The sequence below is a fragment of the Anguilla anguilla genome, chromosome 8, assembly GCF_013347855.1.
Source record: "Anguilla anguilla isolate fAngAng1 chromosome 8, fAngAng1.pri, whole genome shotgun sequence".
NCBI classification, from domain to species: domain Eukaryota; kingdom Metazoa; phylum Chordata; class Actinopteri; order Anguilliformes; family Anguillidae; genus Anguilla; species Anguilla anguilla.
Genome location: NC_049208.1, coordinates 33,414,599 through 33,430,293, shown reverse-complemented (window position 1 = coordinate 33,430,293; position 15,695 = coordinate 33,414,599). Strand labels below are relative to the sequence as shown.

At 43.8% G+C, this 15,695-nt stretch overlaps 1 protein-coding gene across 1 annotated transcript; it reads right to left on the bottom strand.

The window, feature by feature from the left end:
* Nucleotides 1-634: 634 nt before the first annotated feature.
* LOC118234083 (calsyntenin-3-like) lies at nucleotides 635-15,343 on the bottom strand. Its single transcript, XM_035430395.1, has 20 exons — nucleotides 15,293-15,343; nucleotides 14,773-14,872; nucleotides 13,801-13,867; nucleotides 12,448-12,570; nucleotides 10,923-11,133; nucleotides 10,159-10,367; nucleotides 9,735-9,884; nucleotides 9,245-9,430; nucleotides 8,379-8,666; nucleotides 8,038-8,150; nucleotides 7,612-7,771; nucleotides 6,941-6,994; nucleotides 6,513-6,661; nucleotides 5,845-5,993; nucleotides 5,083-5,309; nucleotides 4,622-4,783; nucleotides 4,269-4,414; nucleotides 3,816-3,951; nucleotides 3,365-3,549; nucleotides 635-2,584 (listed from the first exon to the last, which is right to left on the bottom strand). The coding sequence occupies exons 3-20, from the start codon at nucleotides 13,865-13,867 to the stop codon at nucleotides 2,435-2,437; spliced, it is 2,865 nt and encodes a 954-aa protein (XP_035286286.1). The 5' UTR covers nucleotides 14,773-14,872; nucleotides 15,293-15,343; the 3' UTR covers nucleotides 635-2,434.
* Nucleotides 15,344-15,695: the final 352 nt, after the last annotated feature.

The following is a 15,695-nucleotide window of genomic DNA, read 5'->3' as shown; positions in this document are numbered from 1 at the left end:
AGTACTTGCCTAAATGCAAAAATCCTTGATCATCACTCCTACTCTGCAATGTTTTATGAATATGGCACCAAGTCTTCTGTTCGTTATTATTTTCATTTAAAATAAAGTTATATTCTGAATCTGTAGCACACAGTGGCTCTTTGTAGCAACCTCCTGTGGGGTTGTGGGTTGGGGGTCAGATGTCAAAGGTCAGAATAGGAAAGGTACCAGTGCAGAGGTGCATTTCATTCAGTTCCTTTATAATTCACCTCTGATGGTTGCAGTTATTTGCTTCAGTGGCGAGCACACCGTAATTTGAAGTCCAGTACTCCAGCTCTTCCTCAGTTCACCTGCTCACAAGAGAGATGGTATCAGCGCTTCAGAATATCCCTAGAACTACTGTTTTTCTAAGCAGAAGGTACTTCCATTTGGGGTAAAATATCCAAGTCAGCTGAAGATATGTGACGTAGTGGCCAGAAAATCATTCAAAGTAACGCCATAATCACCACAAAAGACCACGAGAGAGCTGATCGACTCTCTAATGATGAGTCATGACCCCACCCTTGTCCTTGATATTATTTGCATGAATGTGAGATTCTCTGTGTGTATTAAATTCCAAACATTCAAAATATTTACAGAATGTCAGAAACAGAGATTACAGACAACAGTTCACCATAGTTTATTTGATTATTTAATTGTAACATGATACCATCAGCTTGTGTATGGCAATATACAAACAGCATATACACATCATTCAAATGTTTTTGTATCAGTACAATGGCTCAATATAATAATTTCTCACAATCATTGTATAATGAGTTTTTTTTTTCATGGGTACTATATAATTATCATAGTTATATTAATACATTATTAATGCAACTGTTTCAGTTTCATATTACATTGAAAAAACACAGGCTTCATTTCGTGACAAGTCATCACTGTACACAATAACGCACAGACAGACACCTAGGTAAACAGGAAGAGGTGAAAGGAAGCAGAAGGAGGAGCCGATAATTACATGGACAACACAAAGGGTGCAAAACATCGGAAAGTGTGAACAGAGAGAAGAACTGGCGAAAAGGGGGGAAGGAGAAAGACCGGCTGGAAATGTCAGGGATTAAGAAAGCCGTGGAAGAGGGAAACAAAGGAGCAAGGTAGAGACACTATTAAATCACAACAATGTGCCCTTCAGTTCACGGAAGTCCAAATGCTTACATACAAACTAACTGACACTAAGCAAGCTTGCCGTAATCATAACTATTACTACTATTGTTGTTGCCATAACCAACAGCACAGGTGAATGTTGAAATCAGGGAGAAAGGTAGAGTTGATGTTAATACTGAATATTTCTTTCCCCTTTTATGGGAGAAAGAAAGAAAGAGAGAGAGAGAGCGCCACCTCTGTCTACATAGGCACAGTGGGAGAACTGCAGCTCGTCAAAATAATAGTAATAATACTGTAATAATAATAATAGTATTTACAAAATTTCAGTACAATCAAAAGTGCCCAAGCTGAGCTGACATTCAGGATACAGTGGGGGTAGTGATGTGAAGATAGCGGACAGTCGGTGCGGAGGAAACTGTTCAGCAGTGAAGACTGTCAGTGAAGTGTTTTGAAGAACACAGCTCGAGTTGTACCATCTAGAACAACCACATCAATGTGTCACACCTTATTATTATTACTTGTGCGCTCTATCTAGTGGCAAAGGGATGTGTGATTTGTGCAGCAACTGGGGATCATGTAGTTAAAGTATTTGTGTGTAATAGTTACTTAAGATGTATGTTTTTTTGTAGATTATAGTTAATACTTTAGAGTTTAATATGATTGTTTAATGTATGTTTCGGCTTAGAGGATTTCAACATTCATTTCTGAAATGCTAACCTCTACTGAATATACCAAAAAAAACATGAACCAATTTCTACAGGAATTCCATCAGACATGCAATAGCAGAAACTTTGTTCAAACAATTTTGTGACAGTATGACGTCAGATGATTTCCACGTCTTTGTGTGAAAACAGAAGAACTGTTTGTAATCTATTTGCAAGAATTCTGGAAAACACAAAGAGGATAATAACAGGGAGGTAAGGCTTGGAAAAAAATATATCTGTCAAAATTCTCCCAACCTAAATGTGTTGTGTATTTGGTTTTTTTGCCATAGACATTTCTGTAGGGATTTTTCCAGTGGTCGACAACTGATTGATAAATAATGTGTAGTGTAGGTCAGCTAATTGTGTGGTATACAGCATGTTTCAAGCAGCCAGTGCTGAGCTGTTAACACTATTTGTGCATTGGACAACATTGATTTTGAGTAGCATTGTGCACGTCATGCATAGTCCTTATGAATGTACACTCTATGGTTGTTTCTGCTGTGGCATACTTGTGTGTGGTTGTACGTGTTTGAATATATATACTCTGTGTTGTAGTGGTTGTGTGTAGTGAATGGGCTGTGATTGACTCAGTAACGCCGGGGGACAGAGTCTCTCCCTTCCTTCTTGATGATGATTTGCTGATCATCACTGGCATCGCCAGGTGACTCCACCCCTTCCTCATCTTCCTCATCTTCTCCCTCCACATCAGTGGCCACGCCCATCCTTGACTCGTATGTCTGAGATAAACAGAGAGGAGTAGGCTATGCATGTATGATAGGAAACAGGGAGATGCACCAAAAGCATCCACATCACAACTTTTAGTAGTTACATATTCAGTGCCTGTGTAAATTTATTACATTTTGAATGGTGATTGCCAATTTTATTATGCATATAAAACTTGGTGAACTTCACAAAAAAATATGAAACATTTTGGATTTTTACAGAGTAGGGCAAACAGCTGGGATAACGTGTTAAAGGTCTAAATGTGCATCAAGGCACATTCTGCAATTTACAAAGGTTTCACTGCATTATTAATGAAGTGTTCTCATGTGGTAACGACGAGGCAAGCTGTCATTGAGGGCCCCATCTGGGTCTTTCTCAAATCAGGTGACACCAACAAAAACAGTTCTGAAAAACTTTGTGTAAAAGCATTTGGGGGCGACATAGCTCAGGAGGTAAGAGCGGTTGTCTGGCAGTCGGAGGGTTGCCGGTTCCATCCCCTGCCCTGGGTGTATCGAAGTGTCCCTGAACAAGACACCTAACCCCTAATTGCTCCCAACAAGCTGATTGGTACCTTGCATGGCAGCTTTTCACCATTGTTATGTGAGTGTGTGTGTGAATGGGTGAATGAGAGGCATCAATTCTAAAGCGCTTTGGATAAAAGCGCTATATAAATGCAGTCCATATATAAATGCAGTCCAATTTAAATTAGTTGCATTTAGTGACCCATAGTACATGTGTTGCACATTATCATGGACACATAGCAAATGAATTTGAATTTGAAGTTGCTGCTTTACCTCCATGGGGTTAACTATGATGGTGAGTGCAGAGTCATCCCATTGGCCGCCGCCCTCCTTTTCTCCGCCCCTGACCCCATCTCCACGGCGATGGATGGAACGGATTCTGAACACTCCCAGGATCACCATGACAGCCAAGAACCCCACGCAGACCATAATGATAACCGTGGCCGCCCCTGGCACAACTGAAAAAGAATAAAAACGGGTGACGACACACAATCAGTGATAAAGATAGATAAGACATCTGCTTTGTGGTGTGGAGGGGGCTCCAGAATTAGAAACAGGCAGATATACATACTGACACACAAGTGCCAGAGCTGTTAAGGCGTGGGTGGGAAAGCACGTGCTGGATGGTGAGTCAGAGAAGAGGCAGGCAGGCAGACAGGCACCACGGCTGGGGTGTAAATTTGGGGTTTGGCGTTAGAATGTGAGAAGAGGGGCGGTCGGGTACCAGAGTTGTGCTGGGAGCTGGGGAGAGAGTGTCCGCTCAGCTCTCCGGAGTGGCGGGACGGGTGAAGGAACTGCTGCTCTGAGGCCAGAAGGTGTGAAGGGTGGTACAGACTGTCCAAGGAGTGCAGGAAATTGACCTGAGAGAAGTTTGGGATAGGTAACAGAAGGAGAAGCTGAGGTCTCAGGATGGTTAAAATGGGCAGCACATACAACACTGAAGAGCACTGAACATGGCCATAGGGACAGATGCTAGGAGAAGAGGGGAGTTGTCCCGAGGAGAACTTGGGGTGTAAGTTCATCACCCAGCTGTTCCACAGACTGGCCCCAACATAAGACAACATCCACAGTGAGACAGTGCTTTTGTCAGAGAACAGAAACAGTTTAATCAACATTGAGCCAGGACTCTGGGTACGCCTGTGTTTTGGGGGGGGGTGGGGGGGGGGGTTGGATGTACCTCCAAGGTGAGCTCGTTGCTGGTGTAGCGGCCATTCATCTCCGAACAGGACAGGCGGAAACGCCTCTCGAAGCGGGCGGAGTCCTTGGCCAGCCGGTAGCGGATGGAGCGGAGGACGTCCTCGTAAACTGAGATTGACTCAGCTCCTGGGAAAGAGAGAGACAGGATTTGGCACAGTGCCCCAAGACAAGACTACACTTTGATGAGAGAGGAAGAGAGAGAAGAAAGAGTATCTACTCAATAAAGTGTGAGTCAAAGGGTTCTGTCTACACTTGGGCTTAGCTTCAATGATGGCTCATCCATTACCATATCAGAGAGGCAGAGCATTAAAGAGTATGAGCAGTCAGTTGCACCTGTGATTGCTATATAAGCCGTCGTGTTGATGATGTCCAACCCTCTCTCTCTTAGTGACTCCATGTCCACCATAAGCTCCTCCCTCTCTGGGTTTAACTCCTCCCCCAGGGGCTGAACCTCACAGCCATCCAGAGTGTGGGCCACGGCATCAGACATGAGAGCTGAGAAAGAGAGAGAGAGAGAGAGAGAAAGAGAGGGGGGCAGGAATAGTGAAGGAAAGACAGAGTAAGAGAATGCAGTAAGTTAACTAACTTTATTTTTTCATTTTAATACTTTTTAATACTTTTTAAATTTTATTTTATGAAATAGAATGTCATCAAAACATCTAAAAATGAATCACAAAATGGCATCCTTTAACTATCCCATGGGCACATATGCTGTCTGTGCTTGATCTGACTAGCATAGAGGGTCTCTGCAATTGAGCAGTCTCAGAGGGTACTGGGCATGCTCCATAACTCACCCCCTCCCTCCATGTCCTGTGCTGCGGTATTGACGGTGTGGGACAGTGAGCAGGTTATCCTCAGCTCTGGGAACAGGGGGATCCCTCGGGGCCCCTCAAACTCGGGGGCGGGCCGGGCCAGGTGGGGTCCCACGCCAGACAGGGAGATCTGGGGGGCATCAGGCTTGAGGACCACAAGGTACCCCTCCAGCTGCTTGAGAGAAAGGCAGCTCTCCTCACTGAAGCACCTGGAGAGAGAGAAGGAAGGAGGAGTTAGTGCATCACTGTGTGTAGGAACAGGACTCACTTCTCTGTCTTTAATTTGGGACAGTTCATTTCTGACCTTTCTCAGCTGACTCCAGGTTATCTGTGTTCTCAATTTCCTCGGGTAAACTTATACTGGCCAGTGATTTGTGACAATGGGAGTGTACAAAAGGCGGCTAACACATCGCAGAATTAATAAAAGAAAAACTCTTTGAGAAGAGGCTGCAAAAATATAAATGTTTTATTTGATCGTGCTAGCAATAGAGCAAAAAGCTGACACAAGTTTAGATCACAAGATCATCATCAGTCAGCCTACTCCAACTTCCGCCCCGGCAACTAATTAAAATAAAAAGGACAGACTTCAGCGCAACAGCATTTCCCACGCTAATTGTACAAAAGGCTCCACACAAATGCACTTTGATTGGCTCAGCAGTAGGTACAGACATTGCACAGCTGTGGTCACCCCACTGATGCACAGAGGTAAAGCAGGCCTGCAGACAGGTACGGAGGCGAGCCTACCTGAGGGAGGTGGTGAGTTTGAGAGGGCGGACCCCAGGAGTGGCAAAGCGGAGCGAGTTTCTGTAGGTGACCTGCTGCACCGCGCGGTTGAAGCTCTCAATATCGTCCCCTTCCAGGACCAGCGTGGACTGGCTCGGGTTTACATGCACCTGAGAGAGGGAGGATAAAAAGTACTGTCTTTGTCCTAACACAGGAAGGCACTGTTTCAATGCGCGGATGGGCCTCATGGTCTGGTGTGGAATCTGGGCCATACCAGCTGGCTCTAACATTGCCCGAGGATGGGAGGATTTCAGCCGGCTGGGATTACAGCGTCTCATTGTGCACCAGTGACCCTTGCTGACCACCTGCAGGTCCACCTGCTGTCTGTGGGAGCCTAACTATGGTGAGATAGGAACCCCAAGCTGAGGTCAAACATTCTGGAAGAGGCCACTTAATTGTCTGCACTCTCACGAATCAATAGAGAGGTTGCAGCAATGAGCACTAATAAAATGTGATTGGGCATTCCGAATACAAAATGAGGGAAATATAAAAATAAGCCGGTAAAAAAACTTTTTTAAAAAATGCTTCACACGGCAAAGAAAGTTTCTTTTTAATCATCGCTGGTTGTTCGCTCCACCGCACTCAAAAGAACAGAGAGAGCCCTGCAGCAGCAGACCACAGCTCATTACCTTCATTCCTGATCCCAGTGTTTCCAGGTCACCAAAGTCCAGCCCCTCCCTGCAGGCATACAGGCACTCCACCACGCTGTGCGGCTCCACACTACCTGGACGCACGGTCACCCCTGACAACAGCCCCCGGTAACCTCCCACAAACTTCCCTGAGGGCAAGAGACAAAGAACGTTAGATGCCGTCCTTCAAGTACACCCAGGGCTGCGCTCCAGAAAAACATATTTGTTTGTCTTGGAAATTTGTGCAACATTGCATCTTAGCGTGCAACACTAATCTTGTTTATGAGACACATGCCAAGTCAACAACCATTTACCAAGCCGATTTATACATTTTTAGTATGTCCAAACAAATAAATACATTAATTCATTAATAATGCCTGAAATACCCACTAATATTTGAATTACTGAAAAGCTTAACAGTGACTCACCTGTGTCTCTGCTCTCAGGAATAGTGTTGTTCACAATATCCTTTGGTTTCTCTTCTGGTGTAGAGATAGAAAAAGACAGATATGCCATTATTACCATTAGAGCTCTATTCCATGATAGCAAATCAATGGGAGGGAGTGTGCATCAGTACATACAGTGACTAACTTTAGCATTGTCATAACTACCTGACTATTTGCACATTTGTACATCAATTGACACATTTTGTTATGTTTGGCTGAATTCTGGCATAAACAGTGCTAAGATTAGCCAATGCAAAGGTACATAAGAAGAGGCTTTAAGTCGCTGTGTTTGTGATGTATCACCCATTTGTGATGCATGTCTTATTTATGCCACACACACTAGTGCGAAAGGCTTCCATGACATCTGCCTAGACTCCAGAAGGCAAACAGGAAGAGAATATCTCATTAAGAGTGCAACAGCCTTGGCGTTGATTTCTTTTTTCCCCCACATGAGCCCCCCTCTCATTTGCACAGATAATCCCATCTTTTGGAATAAAGCTGCTCCATTTCCTCATCGAAGGGAATGACAGTTATTGCTCATGCATACCCCAGAGTTTGAAGGCAGGAAAGCCTTCACATTGTGACAAAGACCAAAACAACTAAAACACGCTCCATAAAACTTGGGTGGTTTGGTTGGGTTGAACGACAGGTACCCCAGCATGCTCCAATGACCACACGCTGATGGGGGGCGGGGTTGGGAATAGCGCCATTGTCATGGATGAGGGCGGGGTCGAAGGTCACACCATCAACGTAGAGAGTGACGGAGGGGAACTGGACACTCAGGGAGAGGTGATGCCACTCGCTGTCACACACCTGAGAGAGGGGCAGGGAGAGGAGGTCTGAAGGACACACTGGCACACACACACGGCGATGACTGACTAACGAGGCGACAGAGATGCAGAAGAAACTTTTCACCAGAAATTCCCTTAAACCGGCCATCTTAGTCTACTTCTAGCAAGCCCTGTTGTACCCAGTTAAATCCAGGTGAGTTTTATGGCCTAGGCCCTCCTCTGACCCCCCTAAATCCCCATTCTTGGCAGTGCCCCATTTCTCTGACGTTCCCAGCATTCCCAAGTGACCTGTTCCAGTTTCCAGAGGAACTTGATGGGACGCGCAGCGGTGACATCAGGCCAATAGAACAGAGACAAGCGGCAGCCATGCACTGACAGGGAGTAGTGAGAGAACGAATCATCTGAGAGAAATGAGAGAGAGAAAGAGAGAAAGAGAGAGATTAAATTCATGACCAATTACTTGATTGATTACAGAGTTCAGAAGAAAAAAGAGGACAGGAGGAACTTTATCACAATTACTGTTTTGCACACAGTACATACACACAAAGATGACATAACTAACAAGGAAAAATGCATTTTGCCCACTGCTATGCCCTAAATTTCTGATTATACTGATCAACAGGACTGACCATTCCTGACAGTGCTGCAGATGATTGTCTCCTCCTCTCGGTGGCTCCCTCTCGCCTGATTGGTCGGTGCATGAGCATTTGCTCCGCCTCTTCGCATCCATAATTGCAGGGTGAAGTGGTCACCGGACACTGTGGCAGCCACTGCATCTGGCACAACGGCAACATGGTTTGTGCCATTGAAGGAGAAAATTAGCGACGAATCTGAGGAAGGGAGGGTGGGGAGGGCTGCTGTCCAATTGGCTGCAGGCGAAGGGGGCGGGAGCAGGTCGACTTCCCCCCTTAATGCGCCTGGAAGGGGAAGAAAAGACTAAATTAACCTGAAGACCAAAATTGAATATTTTACATCAATGCCAAAAGCACTCATTCTGACTTGCTAATCCTTTGCCTTGTAATTTTGCCAAAGCTATTTACAAGAGCTTTCCATTAATACATAATTTGTGCACTGACATGAAAAATGTGCTATTAATTTCACACTGGTAAACACATGAGTGGCACAAGAAAACCGTGTCCCAAAAGGTATTTAATTCAACTCTGAAACTACAATTTTAGCTCCAATTCTTTCTTTCTAATTCACATCTAGAGTCATCATGATTTTCATTATTGCCTTTGGTGCCTTTGGAAACATTCCGGGAAATGAGGCTCTGTCATTGTACAAATGCAGATTTAGCAGTGGACAAATAAAAACACATCATGTCATACAGAGAAGTTTGCACTAGAGGAAAAGTACATCCAGTGCAGTGTGTAGTATAGTTTGCAGAGCACACTAGATTGAAGTGCCCAGTGCAGAGAAGGACTATTACAAAATTCACCCATGGGGAGCCCAATCATCTGATCACATGACTTACATAACAAAAAAAGATACTCACCGCACAGCCTCCGGACAGACCTATCAGAGTAGCTGTCTCTGTCGCACCCCTTCCCGATGTGGCCAGTCTGCAGCTCTATGGAGGCCTGAATGTTCCAGACCGTCTCCTCGCAGGTCTCCAGGTGAAGGCTGGGGAAAAGGGGGATGCTGCCCGACCCCGGAATGTACTCCACGCGCTTTGACCACCCTGAGGAACGCAGAATGTTTGGAGCATTTCTAAATAACAAGTGAGCAGACCACAGCTAATGGGGAAAATGTGATGGGAGAGCAAGGTTTAATGAAGTCCTTACTGGGTGGGAAAACACAATGACCTGACACAAAATAATTCAGATCAGCCAATCACCCACAACCCATAATAGGACTGCCCATTTTGGGGTTCATGAAGACTCACAAATCTGTACTTTGGTTTTCCCAATAACCTGAGTGTGGAAGACAACCAGTGCTATTAAAACACCATAACAGCAGGACACTGAGTGTGAATTTGTGATTACCGATCCAGCCAGGCTTGCAGGAGGGCTTGACGGTGACGATGACCTGGGCGTCTGCCTGGGCGCGGTTCTTGCCACAGTCGAACGCGGTCACCCAAAAGGTGTGAACCCTCTGACGCTTTGAGTCCAAGGGCTCCGTGTTCTTAATGTTCCCTGCGAAGAGACTTTCTGCGTTAAACTAGGCCTGCAAACCTCAGCATCTCTAATGCAATGCAATTCCACTGTTTATGCGAGTAGGAGGGGACATTTCACTCAAACGCACAAATATTGCATCTTTAAGGCACCAATTCACTGTTGATCGTCTCTCTGATATGGAAACTGCGGCACTGATATGGAAACTGTGGCAAACACACCATCCAGGGAAGACCGTCCATCAAAACATTGTGCGGAATAAAATTATATTGAGAGAGAAATGGTCACGGCTCACCATCGTTGTCGATGGCGAAGGGCACATCCGGAGTGATGATGTCATAGAAACAGATCTGGCTGTACTGCGGGGAGCAGTCGGCATCCAGGGCCTCCACCCTCACGATGCGGTCAAACAGACGACCCTCCGGCACGGACGCCTCATACCGCCGCTCCACGAACACCGGCGAGAACTCGTTCACATCGTTGACACGCACATGCACTGTGGCTCTGAGAGTGAGAATGTGAGAGAAGCAGAGAGAGAGAGAGAGAGAGAGAGAGAGAGAGAGAGAAGAGAGTGAGAATGTGAGAGAGAGAGAGAGAAAGGCGGGAGGGGGCATTCATATATATGTATGCACTGACACAGTCAGGATATTGCATTACTGAAACACTGAGTGAAAGTACAAGATGTACACACAGTACAAGACGCCTGCAGTCTGCCAACTCTACTTAGCAAGCTAAGCAAACACGATGTAATTCATAACAGGGTTAATAAATGCCATAGCTAGCCAACGTTGCTAGTTCACTCACTAAATGTCATGGCGTTCAAGTTCAAGACTCCACTTTAACGGTGCAGTAAATTAATTGACATAGACGCCAGACGATAGCTGGAAGTACACCCCATTATATAAGAAAACTGACAAGGGCATTCTATTTAATCTGGAAATGAAATGCATTTAACAGTTTTACTCGATGAGTCACCAGTCTGACATCACAATTTCACCCTTTTTACTCTCACATACAAGCCTTCATAATAAAAGTGCTGTGGAAAGTGTAGTTTCTTACTTGTGTGATTTTTTGCTGTTGGCCCCATCGGGGCCTTCTCCGCAGTCATAGGCTTGAATAGTAAAGCTGTGCTCTCGCTGGTTCTCACAGTCCAGAGGTTCCTTAGAGCGAACCAGCCCTTCCCCTGTTGACCGGTCCAGAACCACCGCCTCAAACTTGGCTGCACCTGAGCCCGAGGTCCCACTGTGAACCTTGAACCCACAAATCTCGCCTGGGACATGGAGCAAGGGGAAGAATGGGGCCATTCAATCAATAAACATACCAGTATAGTAATGGAAAAAAACAGAGAGGGGAAACCAATACAACATGACAGATCCTTGAACCTCAACAGTTTTTGTTTAGTAATTTCAATTCCCCTGACCACAGCAAAAGCTGCAAAATATAAAACTTATAAAACTACTAAATAATACTAATATGTAAAGGCTTCTGTTTAGAAATTAGTATTTTGAGTCAGTTGAGTCCATTAAATAAGTGAAGAATAGAACCAGTTTTTTTTTATTTCATAAATACATAATTACTAAATAGATTTTGTCAATGAGCAAAAGGTTATCATAACATATTTAGTAAACTAAATAAAATAATCTGATTGAACATTTTAAATAATTTTAGATATTTCCATGTAACAGATCTATACATATTCACTGACATATCTTGTATGAGCATTAGCAATCTGCGTTAATTTGTTATCAAAATTGATAACAAATCACCCCCACCCTCACCCACCCATTTTGTTTCCCCCATTTTCTCCTTATAGTCTGAGAAATGCTGAGACCATATGGAGAAAATGGGGGAAACATGGCCAGATGCAGGGGAGCTATGAAAATGGGTTTTATGGACCTCATAATGGTTTTTATTAACCTCATAATGATGGAAGGGCCTGAGTCTTTTTCTGGTGATCTTTACAGTAAATAAAAATGCTAAATTGCATTTGGTGTTTAAGTCACCTTTCATGGGTATTAACATTTTAGAGTGAGGTCTATGACTCACCTTTCCTACCACCAATGTGCAGCACCCACCTGGGTGAGTCACACCTCGAATTTTGCACCATAACATTTATTGCGCATCAGCAGAGGTGGAGAGGGATGATTATAATACACCGAATAAACTGTGGGATGATTTCGAGGCCAGACTGAGATAGACAAATTGGGAGATTGGGAGACAACCCCCATTTTTTTGCAATAAGTACCACAATAAGTGAGGTCAGGCCAGTTTAACATTTCAGCCAGAGAAAATCGTCTTCAGCAGACAGTTTCCCTGCCACCATAATGGGGTCCTTGCAGTGACAGGGGGTCCCGTCCAAACGCTTACCGGGCCCAACCCCCCACTTGAATTCTGCCATCACGGGATTCGGGTTTGTAAGCATGTCAATAATCGTCTATAATTAGTCTATCAACCAAAGGCCTTATGAACACAGTGCAGTGTCATTGTCAGAGCTGGCCAATGAGGGACACAGTAGAACATCCACACTGACGGATGCTGAGAAGAGGAGAGAGAGAGGGGTCGTGAGGGTTGCAGAAATGGCTACCTGCGTAGTGCAAAGGCGCGTCCTTGTCCACGGCGAAGAGAGGCGGGTTCAGCAGCACCGTGTTGTCGTTCTCCATCACGATTCCCTGGTATTCTGTCTCAATCCATGGCTTGTGCTTATTGGCTGCGAGGTTGAAGGGGGAGTTCTGATTAGCATAGAAATCATGAGCACCTAGCTTGCAGCAGATGAGAGCACATCCAGCGCTTGTCGATCAATAGTTTAAGCTGATTAATATCTATGTCACATAGGCAGTCTAACCAGATTACAGTTTATTACATACAGCCTACTACATATTTACAATGTGATCAATAGACATAGAAACTGCAGACAGTATAGAGTATAATGGCTTTCCAATGCTGTTCTTACACTGCGTGTGTCCTTTTTTTCCTAATCTACTATAATACAATTTACTGTCAGTTAGAGGCAGTTCAATTGAAAATAGCGTTCCTCCCAAGGTCTGGCCTGAAGTGAGCACGTTTGCACTTCTCTATTGGTTGAAATCTTTTACAAGTCGGTGAGTGAATATCTTGGGTATGTTCATTGTACCTTATGAGACATTGTTGAGTAGACTGGATAGATGTGTAGAATGACAGGAAGATCAGTGGACAGTGTGCCTTCAACTAATTTGTCTTGGCCATAACTGACGCCGAAGAGCACAGACAAGGAACGACAGACAATTTCCTTTCAGCCAATTTGGTCTCCCTCACCATCCACTCTCCCTCACCATCCATTCATCCTTTCTTTTCCTCCACTCGGTATGACATCCCTCTGTCACATCCCTTCTGCTCTTCTTCTCGTGTTGGATAACAGAACTAGACATTGTTTTCAGTCACACATCACCCTCCTGTCTCTCTGGCTGTCGCTGTGTCTGTGTCACACTCCGTCTCTCTCTCTATTCTCTCGGCTAAACTGTTTCTCTCCTCCTGTCACTGCGGTGTTATCTTTTTCTTGCGATCACCTTCCCTCTTTCCCTCTGTCTCCTTCAACCTTCCAGACTTCCTTTGTCACTGTTTCTCCTTGTCTCATAACTCATAACTACAGCAGTGGCAGTTATAAAATATACAGTCGGACAAAAAATGATAAACAATGCAAACACGTACATTATAATTCATTATAATTATAACGATTGCAGAAAATATCACCATAAGTGCCAAAGCAATAAACTAACATTTTTATAAACTATAATATAAGTCCAAACTGGGTGAGAAAGGTGCATGAAGATAAAACTAGAAATATTGCACAATTACATTTTGCATCATCACCATTCATATCCTACAGTAACTAAAATTCTCACAGTTGTAAGTTAACAGTTCTAAGGCAAGGTAAAGGTGAACTAAGACATTGTGAACTCACCTTTGTTACCGTGGGTAACGGAGGTCAAGCACAGGAGAAGGAAGGAAAGAAAATTCACTCCGTCCATCTGAGGGAGGAAATTAGAGGTTTAGACATGGGGATATATTAATATAACTGTATTAACCTGATCTGATTGGCACTCATAGAGCTGTATTAGATGAATGGACTGATAGTGTGACAAACAATAGCACACAGCCTAGATACATCAAGATCATTACTGCTCCCAGAAACATTACTAGCTCTTGACTTGGACATCTCATTTGGCTGAAATATATTTCATCTGCTGTCAGATAAATGCTCAGTCACCTTGATATCCCCGTTAGCTCACATGGACATTTTTTTTAACCAGGTAGGGCTTTTAATATACAGGACATTATTCATTACCAGCCAGAAAGCTAGAACGTAAAAAGCGAAGCGAAAAAAGCTTATAAATGTAATGCAATATTTTTAGGCACGTAATGATACACATATTGGTTACCGAGCATGCTTACATATATTTTTGCTAACGTATCAGGTGTGCGCGTGCAGGTCATCGACAAACGATTTTATATTTTACAAATCGACAAAAATAAATTGCACTGGAAATATTTCTTGCGTTGCCTGTATTTAAATGTGTCCATACGTCGGTAAATGCGAACCATTAATGCCATAACCATTTATTTCATATTCACGTAGGCCTATAATACTAATCAAAATGTAAATGATAAATCAAACTGGGACATTGTCTTGCTCTTAAGAAAACGTTGATAAACGAGACACACACAGACAAATTTATATTTAGCCAGAGAAAAAACGGGCACGGACAGACCCACAGACACACGTGTATGCGACAACAATTAATCGATTTTAAACAGCAGAATATGGTAATATCTTCACGCACGGCGTCGGGATTAATCGTCTAGTATTTAATAATGTCATCAACACAGATGACGCTTAAAAATGCGGTAAACCGCATTCTTTAGAACATCCTACCGTGGTAATCTGTCTTGGTAGCCTACTCGACTGCTCGCTCTCGCAGCATCCGCTGTGCAATCCCCGCTGTCTCTGTCTCCTCCGCGGAGACGAATGCAGCCTAATCGACAGGTAAATGAAGAGCTGTTTATATTCTCTTTTTTATTAATATTCTTTCTTCGGTATATGGTATCAATGTTCGAAGTTGGACATGTAAGTAAAAATCGAATTATGAATGTAGTTATTGATTTAAGCAAACCGGTATGAAAAAAACAGTGCCTCTATAATATCAATGCCCCCGCCCTCTCTCTCCGTTCCTCTGCCCGCCCCCACAGCGTCTCTCTCTCTCTCTCTCTCTCCTGTCCCACTCTGCTAATGTATAAGTGCCCTGCCCGTGATTTCATCTATTCGCCATCGTTTACTGTTTGTCCACGCAGCAACATATGCCAGATTTGCATGTACAGTGGATTTAGCGCCAAGATAATATAATTTTGTTTGCGTGTTTTTATTAGCAGCCAGTAATAGCTCGGCCCGCCTGTACCTTAGGCTGTTCCCTCCCTTTCCGCGTCCACACCGCAAAATGATGTCACTCCCCTATCGTGCAGGAAAATGGACACAGCAAATGTCAACGGTTAAACAGTGCAATGAAGCAACCACAAGTATGTCAATCAATAAATACAACCGAAAACGCTTCTTATTTTCTTTCAAGTAATTTGGAAAATATTTTAATCAATACATATCAATTAATCACCACAGTATTAACCGCAAACAATCCCACAACTTTTCCTCACTCGGTTGTTACAGAGAACACTTCAGTTGAGGGTACCGCGTGTATTCATGGTAGGCCTACTTGTTAATCGTTTTTATTCAGTTCATTTAATGGGTGGCATTTGTGTTTGTAAGCATTCTTCTGTTATTTATGCTCAAAGAGAAGCAAACAAAAA

Bases quoted from the DNA above. Each gene is read 5' to 3' on its own strand.
- LOC118234083 (XM_035430395.1), bottom strand. From the start codon at position 13,867: ATGGACGGAGTGAATTTTCTTTCCTTCCTTCTCCTGTGCTTGACCTCC. The intron at 9,431-9,734 runs GTAATCACAAAT...TGCGTTCCTCAG, and splicing joins CTGCAAGCCTGGCTGGATCG to GGTGGTCAAAGCGCGTGGAG. The intron at 8,151-8,378 runs GTCAGTCCTGTT...CATTTCTCTCAG, and splicing joins CTGCAGCACTGTCAGGAATG to ATGATTCGTTCTCTCACTAC.